This window comes from Lycorma delicatula, chromosome 1 (genome assembly GCF_047948215.1).
Source record: "Lycorma delicatula isolate Av1 chromosome 1, ASM4794821v1, whole genome shotgun sequence".
NCBI lineage: Eukaryota > Metazoa > Arthropoda > Insecta > Hemiptera > Fulgoridae > Lycorma > Lycorma delicatula.
Genome location: NC_134455.1, coordinates 362,151,044 through 362,167,770, shown reverse-complemented (window position 1 = coordinate 362,167,770; position 16,727 = coordinate 362,151,044). Strand labels below are relative to the sequence as shown.

Sequence of the window (16,727 nt, the reverse complement as noted above, 5' to 3'; positions counted from 1 at the left end):
GGATATCTACCCACTCCTGAAATGATCTGTTGAATGTATTGTTATTTTTCAATCAGAATAAAAATAATTATTTATATTAAATATGTGCGTGAACCAACCGGGTTTATCTAGTGGTGAACTCGTCATCGAAAATCAGCTGATTTCGAAGTCGGGAGTTCTAAAGTTCAATTCCTAGTAAAGGCAGTTACTTTTATTCGGATTTGAATACTTGGTTGGTGTTCTTTGGTGGTTGGGTTTTAATTAACCACACATCTCAGGAACGGTCGAACTTGAGACTGAAACAACGCTTAACACATTATATAAATTCATACATATCATATTCATTCATCCTCTTAAGTAATACCTTGCGGTGGTTCCGGAGGATAAACAGAAAAATAAAGAAAAAAGTATATTTAGATGTATTTTGTATGCTATAGAAGTATGTGAATATCTGTACGGTATATATGTTAACAACGCCGGATACAAATGTCAGATTTGTTTATCGTAAGATTTTTGATGGCAAGGTTTCATAAAGGTGTCACTATATTACCATACTACAGAAGAAAAAAATCAGGAATACTCCATTCGAACTACATGATTCCCTTTTACTTTTTAAACGTCTTATGAAATTTATTTTTAAATTATTACAGAAATATACAAAATATTTGTATAGTTGAACTATTTATAATTTATTTATAATTTTTTTCAGTACCAGAATTGGAGATACTTGATGAACGAGGATTGCCAATAAAGAATAAATTTTACAACTCTGGAAGCACGATCGAGCTTAAATGCGTTATTAGTAAAGTACCTCAACCAACACAGTTTATTATGTGGCGACATGGAACTAGAATACTTAACTACGACACAACGCGCGGTGGAATCAGGTAATTTCTTTTAACAATAATATTTGATTTTCTTGCATGTACTATAATTTTCTCCGTTAAAGCCACTACTGGCTAGGAACGGTGGGGGGGGGGGGGTTTAGCGACCGGACACGCTACGAGGCGGGATCTTCTCCCCTCGGGGGGGAATCGAGATGAACTATAATAAGTTCAGAAGCTAATGATCTTTCTTTAAAAACAACCAATTTATTCGGTATATATTACATTTATTTACTTTTTATGCGCTTTGTTTGATTTAAACATACAGCAAAATAATAATAACTGACCAAAACAAAAATTACTTGGAAAATATCCAGAAAAATGAAAACCGGTTGAAAAAATATGAAATAGAACAACGAGAAATTTAAAATGTGGCTGTAAAAGAAATAATGTATAAGAAAGAAACAGTACAGATTAAAATTCAACTTTTTTTCTTTTTAAATAATTTTGCTTGTTTTACAATGACAGTCATGATGCAAGGTCATGAACAGAAAAAAAAGAATATGCTATATCTAAAATTAAGGCGAAATAAGAATTTTAAATATTTATCATAGCGACTTCAATACAAAGTAAATTTCTAAGTCTTCCGCTGTTCCATAATACGTTTCATAACAATGGTACAGTATCTCATAACGAGTGTAATTTTTCACAACAGTGACTCTCAAAATATTTACAACCGATCAGCACATCTATAAAATATATTTTAACAAAATCTCTTCAATGAAAATCATCAGAAACAAAAAAAAAATACAATTTGTCAATTAAATATTTATTTTGAAATAAATACACCACAATCCTTTAAAATACATCGAGAAATAAGCATTAATAAAATAAGAAGTATCTTATTTAATTAATTATTATATATATTATTTTGATAATTATTACGAGTCTTATTTTAACTATTGTGGCGCTTAGGCGTTGTTCTACGGCTGGTATTGACAGAATCTCTCCTTTTACATTGAAAGGAACTGTAGAATAAATTTCTCAATGCCTTGTTTTTATTTATAATTTAAGTTTAAATTTTCTGTTTTCTCTGATTGCTGGAAGATTGTTCTGTTGTCACCAAATCCGAAAAAGGTTAACTAAGGGGATGTACGAATTGTATACCAATCTCTGTGTTGAATTCTATTGCAAAGCTCTTCGAAGAAGTTGTTTATGTACTTGATGAAATTCTGCGAAATGATGCTACTGATTCATGCCAACATAGTTTTTTAGCCCGAAGCTCTACGGTCGAATACCTGACTAAAGTGATGTGTTTGTGACCCTTGAAATTGAGATTAGAGGACCGGTTGACTTCATATTCTATGACTATAAGAAAGCGTTCGATACGGTTTCTCAGGATATACTTTAGATAGGTTTGCTAATTACGGAATTACCGACCTTATGCTGATATGATAGAGTCCTACCTAATATATATGCTTTTCCATGTTCAGATTGCAGGAGGTTTCTAAATGTTATGTGGGAATTGCTAGAGTTCCGCAAGGCTCACATCTTCCAACATTGTTATTTAATCTCTTTGTTAACGATATCGGAAAAGGCATTCAGTCTAATAACTTGCAGTTCTCAAAAGTCTTTCAAAGGTTAACAATTATGATGATTCTGTTATAATGCAAACATACATGGAAAAGATATACGATTTGTCTATCGCAAATTGAATGCAATTAAATTTTTTTTTATTTTTGTCTTCAGTCATTTGACTGGTTTGATGCAGCTCTCCAAGATTCCCTATCTAGTGCTAGTCATTTCATTTCAGTATACCCTCTACATCCGACATCCCTAACAATTTGTTTTACATATTCCAAACGTGGCCTGCCTACACAATTTTTTCCTTTTACCTGCCCTTCCAATATTAAAGCGACTATTCCAGGATGCCTTAGTATGTGGCCTATAAGTCTGTCTCTTCTTTTAACTATATTTTTCCAAATGCTTCTTTCTTCATTTATTTGCCGCAATACCTCTTCATTTGTCACTTTATCCACCCATCTGATTTTTAACATTCTCCTATAGCACCGCATTTCAAAATCTTCTAATCTTTTCTTCTCAGATACTCCGATCGTACAAGTTTCACTACCATATAAAGCGACACTCCAAACATACACTTTCAAAAATCTTTTCGTGACATTTAAATTAATTTTTGATGTAAAAAAATTATATTTCTTACTGAAGGCTCGTTTCGCTTGTGCTATTCGGCATTTTATATCGCTCCTGCTTCGTCCATCTTTAGTAAATCTACTTCCCAAATAACAAAATTCTTCTACCTGCATAATCTTTTCTCCTCCTACTTTCACATTCAGTGGTCCATCTTTGTTATTTCTGCTACATTTCATTACTTTTGTTTTGTTCTTGTTTATTTTCATGCGATAGTTCTTGCGTAGGACTTCATCTATGCCGTTCATTGTTTCTTCTAAATCCTTTTTACTCTCGGCTAGAATTACTATATCATCAGCAAATCGTAGCATCTTTATCTTTTCACCTTGTACTGTTACTCCGAATCTAAATTGTTTTTTAACATCATTAACTCTAGTTCCATGTAAAGATTAAAAAGTAACGGAGATAGGGAACATCCTTGTCGGACTCCCTTTCTTATTACGGCTTCTTTCTTATGTTCTTCAATTTTTACTGTTGCTGTTTGGTTCCTGTTCATGTTAGCAATTGTTCTTCTATCTCTGTATTTGAACCCTAATTTTTTTTAAATGCTGAACATTTTATTCCATTCTACGTTATCGAATGCCTTTTCTAGGTCTATAAACGCCAAGTATGTTGGTTTGTTTTTCTTTAATCTTCCTTCTACTATTAATCTGAGGCCTAAAATTGCTTCCCTTGTCCCTATACTTTTCCTGAAACCAAATTGGTCTTCTCCTAACACTTCTTCCACTCTTCTCTCAATTCTTCTGTATAGAATTCCATTAAATTTAGAAAAGAGTAAAGTTATTTGGCTTTTAAATTGTAGATTCTAGAAATTAACTCTTTGCACAGAAACATTCTAACAAAATATCAATATAAGAACTCTGTTAAAAGTATACGTTGGGACAAGGAAATATGTAATTTGGATAACCCACCGGGTTGGTCTAGTGGTGAACGCGTCTTCCCAAATCAGCTGAATTGGAAGTCGAGATTTCCAGCGTTCAAGTCCTAGTTAAATCAGTTTTTTTTGTACGGATTTAAATACTAGATCGTAGATACTGGTGTTCTTTGGTGGTTGGGTTTCAATTAACCACACATCTCAGGAATGGTCGGATTTTGTTTAAATTATGTAAGTGTCATGGGGTTCATGATTACTTACACGCAAAATTTATCCAGACCGAGAAATTAATATTATTAGAAAGTTTTCAAGTTGGGTATCACACTAAAGTTCTTAGTAAATTAGTTTATGCTCGGTTATGTCATTTACTGAAAGAATTACAGATGATATGTAATAATTATTTAATTAAATATATAATTATAAATTTAAACATAATGATAGTAAAGAAAAATCTTTAAAACACACTTAAAGGTTTTAAATGAAGAAAAAAATTACATGAAATTATAATTGTAAAATTGTAAACCATACGGTAAGAGTATCGCAGGTATCATTTCTTCCGCTCAAAAAATAAAACTTTTGTATTATAAATAAAATTGCTTTTAACAAAACGATATTGACATTAAAAAAGGTGACACTAAATTTCTATTATCAAAATCTGTTATTAATTTAGAATTTTCTTTAAAAAAAGTACATGTTAAATTTATGTTATAGAAAATAAACAATGATTAACGATTCCACATAATAAGAAAAAAAAAAATGTTACAAAACTCTTACCAGCCCGATTTCATTTATTAAACAACGAATTTTATTATTTCAGTAAATTTTCAAGTCAGTAAGAGTTTTGTAATAGTTCTATTTTTTTTTGCTTATTATATGGAACGCATAAACATTCTTTATTATCCATTATTGAATATCTATTGCCTATTATTAATATTTAACATGTCTTTTTAAAAAAAAAAAAATCCAAATTAATAACAGATTTTGATAATAGAAATGTAGTTTCTTACGTTTTCGAAATCAGTATCGTTTTATTAAAAATATTTCTATTTATATTACAGAAATTTTTGGTTTTTGAGCGAAAGAAATGATATATCCAAGACTCTTCTTACCGTCCGGTTTACAACTTCATTATATATATATATTTTTTTTGGATATCACTGCGTTTTGTTAGATTATTCTTTTATTTATTTATTTTTTATGCATTACTGATTGTTATATATTTTTTTTTTTTTGTCTTCAGTCATTTGACTGGTTTGATGCAGCTCTCCAAGATTCCCTATCTAGTGCTAGTCGTTTCATTTCAGTATACCCTCTACATCCTACATCCCTAACAATTTGTTTTACATATTCCAAACGTGGCCTGCCTACACAATTTTTTTCCTTCTACCTGCCCTTCCAATATTAAAGCGACTATTCCAGGATGCCTTAGTATGTGGCCTATAAGTCTGTCTCTTCTTTTAACTATATTTTTCCAAATGCTTCTTTCTTCATCTATTTGCCGCAATACCTCTTCATTTGTCACTTTATCCACCCATATGATTTTTAACATTCTCCTATAGCACCACATTTCAAAAGCTTCTAATCTTTTCTTCTCAGATACTCCGATCGTCCAAGTTTCACTTCCATATAAAGCGACACTCCAAACATACATTTTCAAAAATCTTTTCCTGACATTTAAATTAATTTTTGATGTAAACAAATTATATTTCTTACTGAAGGCTCGTTTAGCTTGTGCTATACGGCATTTTATATCGCTCCTGCTTCGTCCATCTTTAGTAATTCTACTTCCCAAATAACCAAATTCTTCTACCTCCATAATCTTTTCTCCTGATAATATAACTGATTGTTATATTATAGGTTTATTATTAAAATTTATTGCCTTAGAACAAACAAATTGAATTTCACGGCCAATTTTTTTTGTTGGTAGTCATATTCACTTCATACCACATTTTTCCTTTTTTAATAAAATTAACCTTTTACTTTTTTTTAATTACCTTTACGATACGAAAATCCGTGATGTAACTTATTTCTTTGTAAGTGTAATCCTCGTTCGATTTTACCAATCGAATTTACATGTGTTTTATTTATTCCTTTTTTCACAAAACTAGTGTAATCTCTTGTAAACTAATATATATTTTTTTTTTAAAGACGTGACGGGAATTTGAGGTATTTTTTAAAACTATTTTTTATTGATAATCTAATTGAACTAAAATATAATGTTTTCATGCTTATTTTTCCCCATTTTCATTTCACTATTAGGTTAGGTCTTGTTTAGAACTATAAACGTAGTTCGTTGACTTCATCGTCTCTTACCAATGAAGTCCTAACAAGCTTCGTGATTAACAAACTACTGCCGGCCTAAAAAACAAATATATTCAACTTTGAAGTCTTATAAAAAAGGAACTACCCTCCCGATTTTTAAACGAATCACGTAAAAATTTTGCAAAACTTAATTCTGCGTTTGTTGGTGTTAAACTTTTATTTTTTATCAATTCTTTAAAATATTTTTTGGTAGTGTTAGAATGGAAAAAGACATCATTTTTGAGTTTTATATTGCATTCGATAATTTCTTCCCATTACAGAAGAATTTTTGAATCAACCTAGCTGAAGTTTTTGCATTAGTTAGAGTTTCAAATGAGCGTTCCAAGATAGTTTTATTAGATATCATTTATGAATGTTATAGTAGAAAGTGTCTGGCAATCTTGTACCTACAGGCAAACAAAACTCTGAATGAGAGAATAGATCATTTTCTCAGCACTATATTTTCCTCATTTAGTAATTAAATTAATACAATTTTTTTCTTTGTACGTAAAAGGCTGTAGGTTAATTAAAATTAATAATAATTTTTATAAAATATAGTATTCATAAATTTAAAATAACAATGAAGAAATACAATCTTGACCGGTGTTTCTATCGTATCATTTCGAAGATAAAATAGTTTTATAAATTGATCGTAGTACTTGAACGTTTAAAATTACAGATTTCAAATGAAAGAGATTAACTTATGCTGCACGGTATAAAAATTTGAGGATGATTAATTTAGTAGTTCTTTAATAGGAAGAAAAGTAGTTTTTTTTAATTCAACCTACGAGAAAGAAGAATAAAAGAAAATAGTTTCTTTTCCCAAGTTCTCATAGTAAAAAACATTTCTTCAAAAAATTAGAAGTAATTAATGTTTAAAATTATCAAATTAAAAAAAAATTATTATGTAAATTTTAATGTGCATTCTCTTTTTAATCGGGTAGAATTTTTTGTTGTTTTTTTTTTTTGTGACTTCGAACATGGGTGTACATAATACGAATAAATTTAGCGCACAGCATTATGCCGACTGTAATGTGTCAACATACTACTGTCATATTTTTATCTAAATAAAATATTATATACTACCCACCGGCTTAGTCTTGTGGTAAACTTGTGATCGCAAGTCAGCTGATTTGGAAGTCGAGAGTTCTAAGGTTCAAATCCTAGTAAAGACAGTTACTTTTATACGAATTTGAATACTAGATCGTGGATACCGGTGTTCTTTGGTGGTTGGGTTTCTATTAATCACGCATCTCAGGAGTGGTTTACCTGAGATTGTACAGCGGTAAACATCATTTACATTCATACATATCATCCTCTAAAGTAATACCTTATGGTGGTACCAGAGGCTAAACAGAAAAAAATAAAAATATCAGATTTTATAATTACTTTATTTATAAACAGAAATGTTCTTATTTACTATATCATTAATGCATCTTGTTTCATGTATGATTCTTATTTAAGTATAGTCATTTTCAGTCAACAAAAATCATATAACATTTTTTTTCTTTTTTATATAAATACTTTATTTACAGCCGTTGCCAAGTAACGGCGAGCTTGGAATGGAGACGTTTACTACCCAACGTAAAAACATTTTCGTCGCTCTTAGTTATCCTCCTTATCTAAATTTTTTTCTGTTTTTAACAAATGAATGAAACAAATTTTGAAATCAAATACAGTCGTCTAATACTCTACAATTTTCTATTGTATAAAGTAAAATACAACATTGTATAAAGTAAAGTAGTGACAACGTATTATCTATTACTAATTACACGGTAAATATTGCGATAGGTGGTTATAACTGTAAATTTAATTAATTACTGGAAAATTAATTTTCCGTTTAATTACTCAGCTAGAATGATCTGCTCACTGTCATCAGTATCTTCAGTGTAATTGTCATTATTCAGTGTCACTACATAACGAAAAAATGAATGATTCTATCAGAGAATCTATTAACGATTTTTGGCTCCAATAATAACCTTATTTTTTTAACCTTTTTACAATAAGGTTTCCAGTATTGGTCGCTCATTAAATTGATTTTATATTCCCACAGTTTCTGAACTGCTAACATCTCAAACGTTGTGTTATAGCTCGCATCATGTCGTTTTACCTTTTACCATACCATCTTGATTGGATTTAAACGAAGATAGTAAAGTAGAAGCCGCAGAACTTGTTACCTTGTTACTTCTTGTTAACTTGTTACTTCTTTCCAACAATTCGTCAATCGCTTTATGTTGTTACTCCGTCTTCTGTTGTTAATTAGTTCATACAATTGTGGTTTAAGTACTTGAGAGGAAAATGGAATATGGTGTTTCTGTAGCCAAACGGTCATGTCTTGTTTCTTGCCTGATTATACTGGACGTTTTTTTAGAAAGGGTATTATGATACGAAGCATCGTCAAAAATTATTACAGACTCAGTTGGAAGGTAAGGAACTAATTTTTCTTCAGCTGGCTCTAAATAATTTTTAGTATTCATGCTATTTTAGTAATTTCCACTTTTTAATTTGGTTGTCCAAGTTATCATTGCGTTTGGAAAAAAGTCCATTTCACCACCAGCGTTCACCTTTATTTATCGGTAAGTGAAGTCCTTACCGCTGTCGTCAGTTTACGATTTTACCGTTGAATGAGATGATAAAAGATAGGATTCATCTAAGTTTACCACCCAGTTACATTTTCTAAAATCACTGATGGTCTGTAAATATGAAATCCTTTTCTGCCTAATATCATGTTTATCAAGTACAATTTTCCTTTTATTTCTGTTTTGCGCCACTTAAAACCTAATTCATTCAAAATTCTTGTAAAACTAATTTCAGTACCGTTAAAATTAATCTTATTTTTCATTTCTTTACAGTTTGTTAACTGTTGGGCAGCTCTCTTATCTTTGAATAAAATTCATTTATAGTTCGCTTAAACACACCTTTATCAAAATAATATAATCCAGTAACTGATGTGGAACTGTTTTTTTTTTTCGGGAGGATGAACGAACATTCTGGCCTCTCGGATCGAAGAAGTTTCTTTTCTTAGGCGTTGAACCTCAGTCCTGGAAATGTCAGAGGAAGCTGCAGTTCTCTCTTCACACTTCTGTTTAGCGATTAAATACTTGACATTTTTTTATTTTCCTACAACTAAAGATTCTTTCTTCATGAAATTATACACATTGTTTACAATTTCGTCCGCCTGTCAACGAAGTTTTTTACCTTTCACAACAGACTTAAATTCAGCCATAACTATTCGTACGTGAACGAACTACTTTAAAACGTTGAGCCGTAAACTACGATAAAACCTTTTTTTATAAAATATCCCATCTATCGTAATATCAATAATTGACTAAGTAACAAAATATACTACACACGTCAATAAACCGTACCTAAAGGCCGAACCACAGGACTGAACTTTATATACGTGGAAAGGTAAAATAGATACAAAAATAAAATAAAATAAAAAACAATCGTTTTGTATTTGAAAAATGATGTCACTTTCTTAATACTGTAAACACACAAAAACATATTGCTTCGTAAACAATAGTTACATTATATTTATGCTACTGAGAGATGACAAATCACGGTGTGCCAGTATTTCAGAGAACAGTAATATAGCAGTGACGTGAGGGCTGATCATTCAAGCTCGCTGTTACATGATGGCTAGTGTTCTTTCTCCTTAGATTTATAAGGATAGTTTAGTTACGATCAAAATTGTTTGGTTTTGAGCCGGAAATTTTTTAAACATTTTAAACTTATTCTATTTTATAAAACGCATATCTCATTCTAGAATCGTAACGAAATCTATTGTGAGAGGTTTATTTTTAATTTATTTATTGTCCCTCATTATTATATTAACATAATGAAGTTAAAAATATTAGCTGCAACAAATATAATTTCTTCATTTATTACATTTACGTGTTTCATCTTGAGCGGTCAACGTACAACTCAACGTTATAAAGCAATGGCCGACCGGATTGCAAACATAGTCTGCTCTCTCCTCTTCCCGTTTGAAAGCGATGTCCTTCACAGGATTGAGCTTAGTTGCTAACTCAGAACTGTTACTCTATATTATGATCATTTTAATCATGTGGAAACGTAACCCTTCAAACTGACATTGCTGATTAGAATATCAAAGAGTTTTCCTTCAGTTATAGGTGACATATTCAGTAATGAAATTCAACTATATTAATAATTAGAACAACCAGGTAGTTAAATTAAGATTTCTCTAAGTTTTTAAGCAACTTATAATTTACTTTAAAACTTTATGTTAATGACATCAAATTACAGACATCATGTTACAGAACGTTAATATCGCCTGATTTTTTATAAGTAAGAAATATTTTTGTAAAAATAATAATATTTAAATAATTTTAACAATTGAAATCATTAATTTTTAAATATTTAAAATAAATTTTAAATTTGAATATAAAGTTAAAATCATTAATTGAAAAAAAAATATTACATTAATTTTGAAACGTCATAGAGTTCTTTGAGATGTTATATGTATATATATATAATATACCATGGTATAATAAAGTTTGATAATTTATAATTAACCTTAAAAAATTTAATTTTATAAAAATACTATTTTGAGGAAATTTAGATACGAAAAAATGAATAAGAGAATTAGATAGTTAAATTATCTTTTACTTGTTACCTTTTACACCTTAAACAAATAATACGCACTTATCACGAAGTTCGGTAGAACTTCGTCGGTAAGAGGGGATGAAGTCAACGAACTACGTTTATAGTTCTAAACAAGACCTACCCTAATAGTGAAATGAAAGGAAAAAATAAGCATGAAAACATTATATTTTAGTTCAATTAGATTATCAATAAAGAATAGTTTCAAAAAATACCTCGAATTTTGTTAGACAACGTTTTTTTTTTCATTTGTTGAACCGCAGGTCTCGAATATGTCATTTTATTCTTTCTTTTAATGTACCTTTATAAATCGCGCCACTAGAAAGCAGTACTTGATGGTACTAGGTAGCGTACAAAAAATTGATAATGCACTTGAAATAATAAAATTTAAAAGAAAATATACTACAGCTTGTTTTAACAGTAGATTCTGTTGTGTAAAGTACTGAAGATGAAACAATTTTTTTAATTCCCATCACTTCTTTAAAAAAATAAAAGTATTAGTTTACAAGAATTAGTTTTAGAAAAAAAGGAATAAATAAAACACAAGTAAATTGGATTGGTTAAATCGGACGTAACGATAAAAATCGAGGACTACACTTTCAAAGCGCAATATTACATCACGGATTTCCGATTCGTAAAAGTCATTATATTACTTTTATTAAAAAAGGAAAAATATAGTATGAAGTGAATGATATGATTATAACAAAAATAAATTGGCGGTGAAATTCAATTTGTTTGTTGTAAGACGATAAATTTTAATAATAAACGTATAAGATAACAATCAGTAATTCATAAAAAAAAAAGATTTTTTTTTTTTGTCTTCAGTCATTTGACTGGTTTGATGCAGCTCTCCAAGATTCCCTATCTAGTACTAGTCGTTTCATTTCAGTATACCCTCTACATCCTACACCCCTAACAATTTGTTTTACATATTCCAAACGTGGCCTGCCTACACAATTTTTTCCTTCTTCCTGTCCTTCCAATATTAAAGCGACTATTCCAGGATGCCTTACTATGTGGCCAATAAGTCTGTCTCTTCTTTTAACTATATTTTTCCAAATGCTTCTTTCTTCATCTATTTGTCGCAATACCTCTTCATTTGTCACTTTATCCACCCATCTGATTTTTAACATTCCCCTATAGCACCGCATTTCAAATGCTTCTAATCTTTTCTTCTCAGATACTCCGATCGTCCAAGTTTCACTTCCATATAAAAGCGACACTCCAAACATACACTTTTAAAAATCTTTTCCTGGCATTTAAATTAATTTTTGATGTAAACAAATTACATTTGTTACTGAAGGCTCGCTTCGCTTGTGCTATTCGGCATTTTATATCGCTCCTGCTTCGTCCATCTTTATTAGTTCTACTTCCCAAATAACAAAATTCTTCTACCTCCATAATCATTTCTCCTCCTATTTTCACATTCAGTGGTCCATTTTTGTTATTTCTACTACATTTCATTACTAACAAAACGCTGTGATATCAAAAAAAAATTACAATGAAGTTGTAAACCGTACGGTAAGGTTCTTGAAGATATCATTTCGTTCGCTCAAAAATTTCTGTAATAAAATAATAAAATTATAGTGCAAACAATAAGCGTTGGTTGTGCGATAAATGATCATGTCGCCAAAACATACATTTAAGAAATGATACATAGTTAGAAGCCAGCAATTTAACACTTGAAAGAGTTGTTTTCTGTATTTATTGCTGCATTAAGGTATATTCAAAACTAAAATTTTTTTTTTAGAACTGAACACGAAAATTGAAAATATCATTGATTGGAGGCACTATTTTCCAGAAGTTTATATAAATAATCGATAAAAATTGGGATACCGAAATAACAGTGGAGATCGACGAGTCTTCTTTCTCAAAACGAAAATACAATACAGGAAAAATTTTCTTAAACCAGTAACTTTTCGGTGAAATCTATAGAGAAATAAAACAATGTTTTATGTATCCTCTTACGGATCATACAAAAGCCACTTTACTGATTATAATTAAATCTTGTATCGAAAAAGGTTCAATAATTTCTGGTAAATATAAATCTTCTAATATCGTCTAGTGATGATATTCCTTATTTGGAAGAAAGCATTCAACACCTCACCGGGAACACTTTCTGAGAATTTTGTCAATCCTGAGACAGCAACACATACACAAAATATTAAGAATTTGTGGATGTGTGCCAAACAACTCAATAAAAAGGAAAAGGGAACATCCAGAGAATTAATGGATTCCTATTTATATGAATTTTTATGGAGACATAGATATAGATATGAAGAAAAGATTTTTGAAGTAATGATTTTAACATATTAGTGTTAAAATTTATATTTGTTTAATTACGGATAAAAGTTGTATTTTGTTATCTTCTACTATGTAAACACTAGTGTATTTTTATGTCTAATCAGACAAAAAGTTATTCAATGGCTGACCAAAAAATTGTATTTTGTATTGTCTAAATATAAGTTTTGTTTTATCAACAAAAATATTTTCTGATAATTTATCGTTTTACCCCTATTTCTCCAATATATTTTTAATTAAGTATTCAAAAACAAGCGCTATTTTACAAGTTCTATTACACAAAATTTAAAAATATTGGCTGTCCGTTTTCGTAAAATTACCTTAAAATAAATCGATGATGTTAAAACATAATACAAATGCCAAAAATATATTTAAATTTTTAATAAGATCAGGGAATAAAATTATGTATTTTATAAGAAAAAAAATGTTAAGGAAATTTCTTTATCGTATATTATTAAAATCATCAAAAATATAAATTTAAAAAAATAATAAACGTAACATTTTTATGAAACTACAAAAAAATCAACTGATACCGCACACGTTGTACTTTCTTTTTTTTATTAACCAGTAATGAAAGAAAAATAAACAGAATGATTTATAATTTATGTTTATTATTCCCAGATGGTATTAGAATGAAACCGCAATATTTGGTTAAATCCCCTTAGACGTTTAATTTTAACGCAACGTGCACAAAACAGTTGTGCAGCTTTTGAGAAGATCATATAAAATGGACATACAGTTTGGATTTGTTACCATGGCGACCGCGGCCTTGGTCACAAGCCCGCCCGACTTCATGACCCTTTATTCTCTTTTTCATTGCCTGGTAGTAGACTGACGACATAAGTAAGCATTTGGAAGGCAGAGAAATTTCATAGTTGGTGACAACAAAAGCCACTTGCAAACTTCTAACCTCTCTGTCCCCTGTCACACCATCGGAGCTAGAATCAAATTATCATATCACATCACGAGAAAGCTTTCTCTTTTATATACAAAATGTAAGAATAAGGGTAGAGAAAAATATAAAGACAAGGATAAGAAAAATCAACATCCTTTCCTTTTAAACTGCTAACTCGAAAACTTTTCCGGATATTGTTCTATTTTTTTTTTAACAGAAAAATATTTCCTCAGTAAATAGGGTTTTTTCATCTGCTCTTATTGTTCGTTTCCCTGCCACCGTTGTTATTTTATTGCAAGCATTCTACAATATTATTCGTTACAATAGAAATCCCAGACGTAAAAATTTGGTTAAAATCTATTCAAAACAATATTCTTTCCTTTATTTTAATTATATTACTTTCAGTAATATTATTTTTTCAATATTATTGCGTAATTTTACATATATTATTTGAAATTCGTGTACAAAATTTTGAATTAAGTCATTATTCCCATATCTATTATGATTGTAAATAGAGATATTTGATTTGATATAACACCGTTGGATGTAATTATTTACGCCATACAAATATAATAATCCCGTTATAAACCATCAAATTATTATGAATGTGTAAGAAATATTGTGTAAATTTGTAATTACATAAAATTTGTTTCATATTTGATGGATGTTTTGATACTTTCACGTATTTTTTTACATAAAAATTATTTAATATAGTATGTTTAATAATAATTGATGAATAAAACATTAGAGAAAACACATTAAAATGACCGACATAAAGCAGCAATTTATGTCGGTCATTTTAAACGTATAACATATTAGTTAGTTAGCGAGCGAACCGAGCGTAGGCTAATGTCAAATGAAGCAATAAGCGATTGGAAAATGTACCTGGCAGAGGTATGTGTACTGATCGTTTATTAAAAAATCCAGATAGGTTGGTGGTCCAGGAAGGACGGTAAATATAGACGAATCCTCTTTTTCAAAAAGAATGTATAATAGAGGCAGAATTCTTCCAAATCGGTGGGTAATTGCTGGGAATTTATAAATAAAATCTAACTAAACTTAACCTACGCTCGCTTTATTTGCTAACATTGCTAATTAACAGTAATGTTTTGATTATTTAAATAATTAATAATTTAATGCCAGCAACAAAACTGCTATGGTGAAATACAAATTGCAACGAGCGATCAATTCTCTAAATGAAGTTGCAAGGAATAACGGATTCCAATTCTCACCAGTAAAAACGTGCTGTGTACACTTTTGTAGGAAGAGAATTCCTCATCAAAGTCCTGCGTTGAAAATTGATGATAATCCAATACAATAGGACAATGTAAGATATTTAGGACTAGTATTGGATAAATCCCTTACATTGGGATTACATATACAGGACTTGAGTGATAGATGCAAAAGAGCCCTAAACATTATAAAATGTCTATCGAACTTAAATTGGGGCTCAGACAAAGGGACATTATTGAGATTGTATAAAGCATTGGTTCAATCTAAACTAGACTACGGTTGTATCGTATATTCATCCGCTAGAAAGTCGCATTTAAAAAAGTTAGACGTAGTTCATAATAGCGGAATAAGATATGCTACTGGTGCTTTCCGCACAAGTCCGGCGGCTAGTCTGATGTCTGAAGCCGGAATAATGCCACTACATTATAGAAGAGAGATCCTTTTACTAAGATACGCAGCAAATATATGGGCTTATCCTGCCCATATAAATAATAAACTTTTCAATAACTATCCTATGGCTGCATTATACGAACGTCGTGGTACCTATTCCAGACCAGCCGGAATTAGGTACCACGAATTAAGAAGTAAATACGAAATTGCCTTTCCAGATACATCGGCAATTTCTACCAGAGAAATACCGCCATGGCTCTTGCCAGCGGTAAATACAAGTTAGGTTCTCTCTCAAGGAGAAATAAAAAAGTAACCAGCAGTGATCATCCAACAGGAATTTTTGGCAACCGTCAGTAGTTACAAAGAACATATTAGAATTTATACTGACGGTTCTAAAACCGAACATGGTGTTGGATGCACAATATATGTAAATGGAGAAGCCCACTTTTGGAAATTGCCAGATGTGGCCAGTGTCTACACGGCAGAACTCACTGCATTTCAGCAAGCTCTTCGATACACTGAACACTATTGCGAAGAGAGAGTGTTAATATGTTCCGATTCTTTAAGTGCACTTGTCGCAATTCGGAACAAGAACATTAAGGATGTCCTAATTGCAAACATCCTGTCCATATTATACGTTCTAAAACAACGAGGACAGCGATGCGTATTTGTATGGACTCCGGGGCATGCTGGTATTACAGGTAATGAAATCGCAGACGAAGCTGCCAGAAAGGCAACAGTCTGCGATGATTTGGATGCATTTCCTGTAAGAGTGGCAGATGTTAAAAACCGTCTAACAAACATAGTAAAAACAAGTGGAATGCTGAATGGAGGAGTTTAAATACAAAATTAAACTCGGTAAAAACGTCTCCTTATAAATGGAAAAGCGACTTTAAGTTGACTCGCCGTGAACAAGTAGCGGTGACCAGACTTAGAATCGGTCACACGCGATTAACAAATTTATATTTGTTAACCGGCGAAGTGAGACCAATGTGCGGTGTTTGTAATAAAACACTGACAATCAAGCATCTAATAGAAGAGTGTACCATATATGAGGACCTCAGAAAGAGGTTCCGTCTTAGAAATAATATTAGTG

The 16,727-nt window shown here is 30.7% G+C and overlaps 1 protein-coding gene across 1 annotated transcript in view; it reads left to right on the top strand.

Annotated features, from left to right (window-relative positions):
- LOC142317936 (zwei Ig domain protein zig-8-like) overlaps positions 1-16,727 on the top strand; it is a 551,031-nt gene that overhangs the window by 364,180 nt on the left and 170,124 nt on the right. The window contains exon 4 of the mRNA XM_075354472.1: positions 689-866. Coding sequence (XP_075210587.1) covers positions 689-866 — 178 coding nt within the window. The remainder of the gene's footprint in view (positions 1-688; positions 867-16,727) is intronic.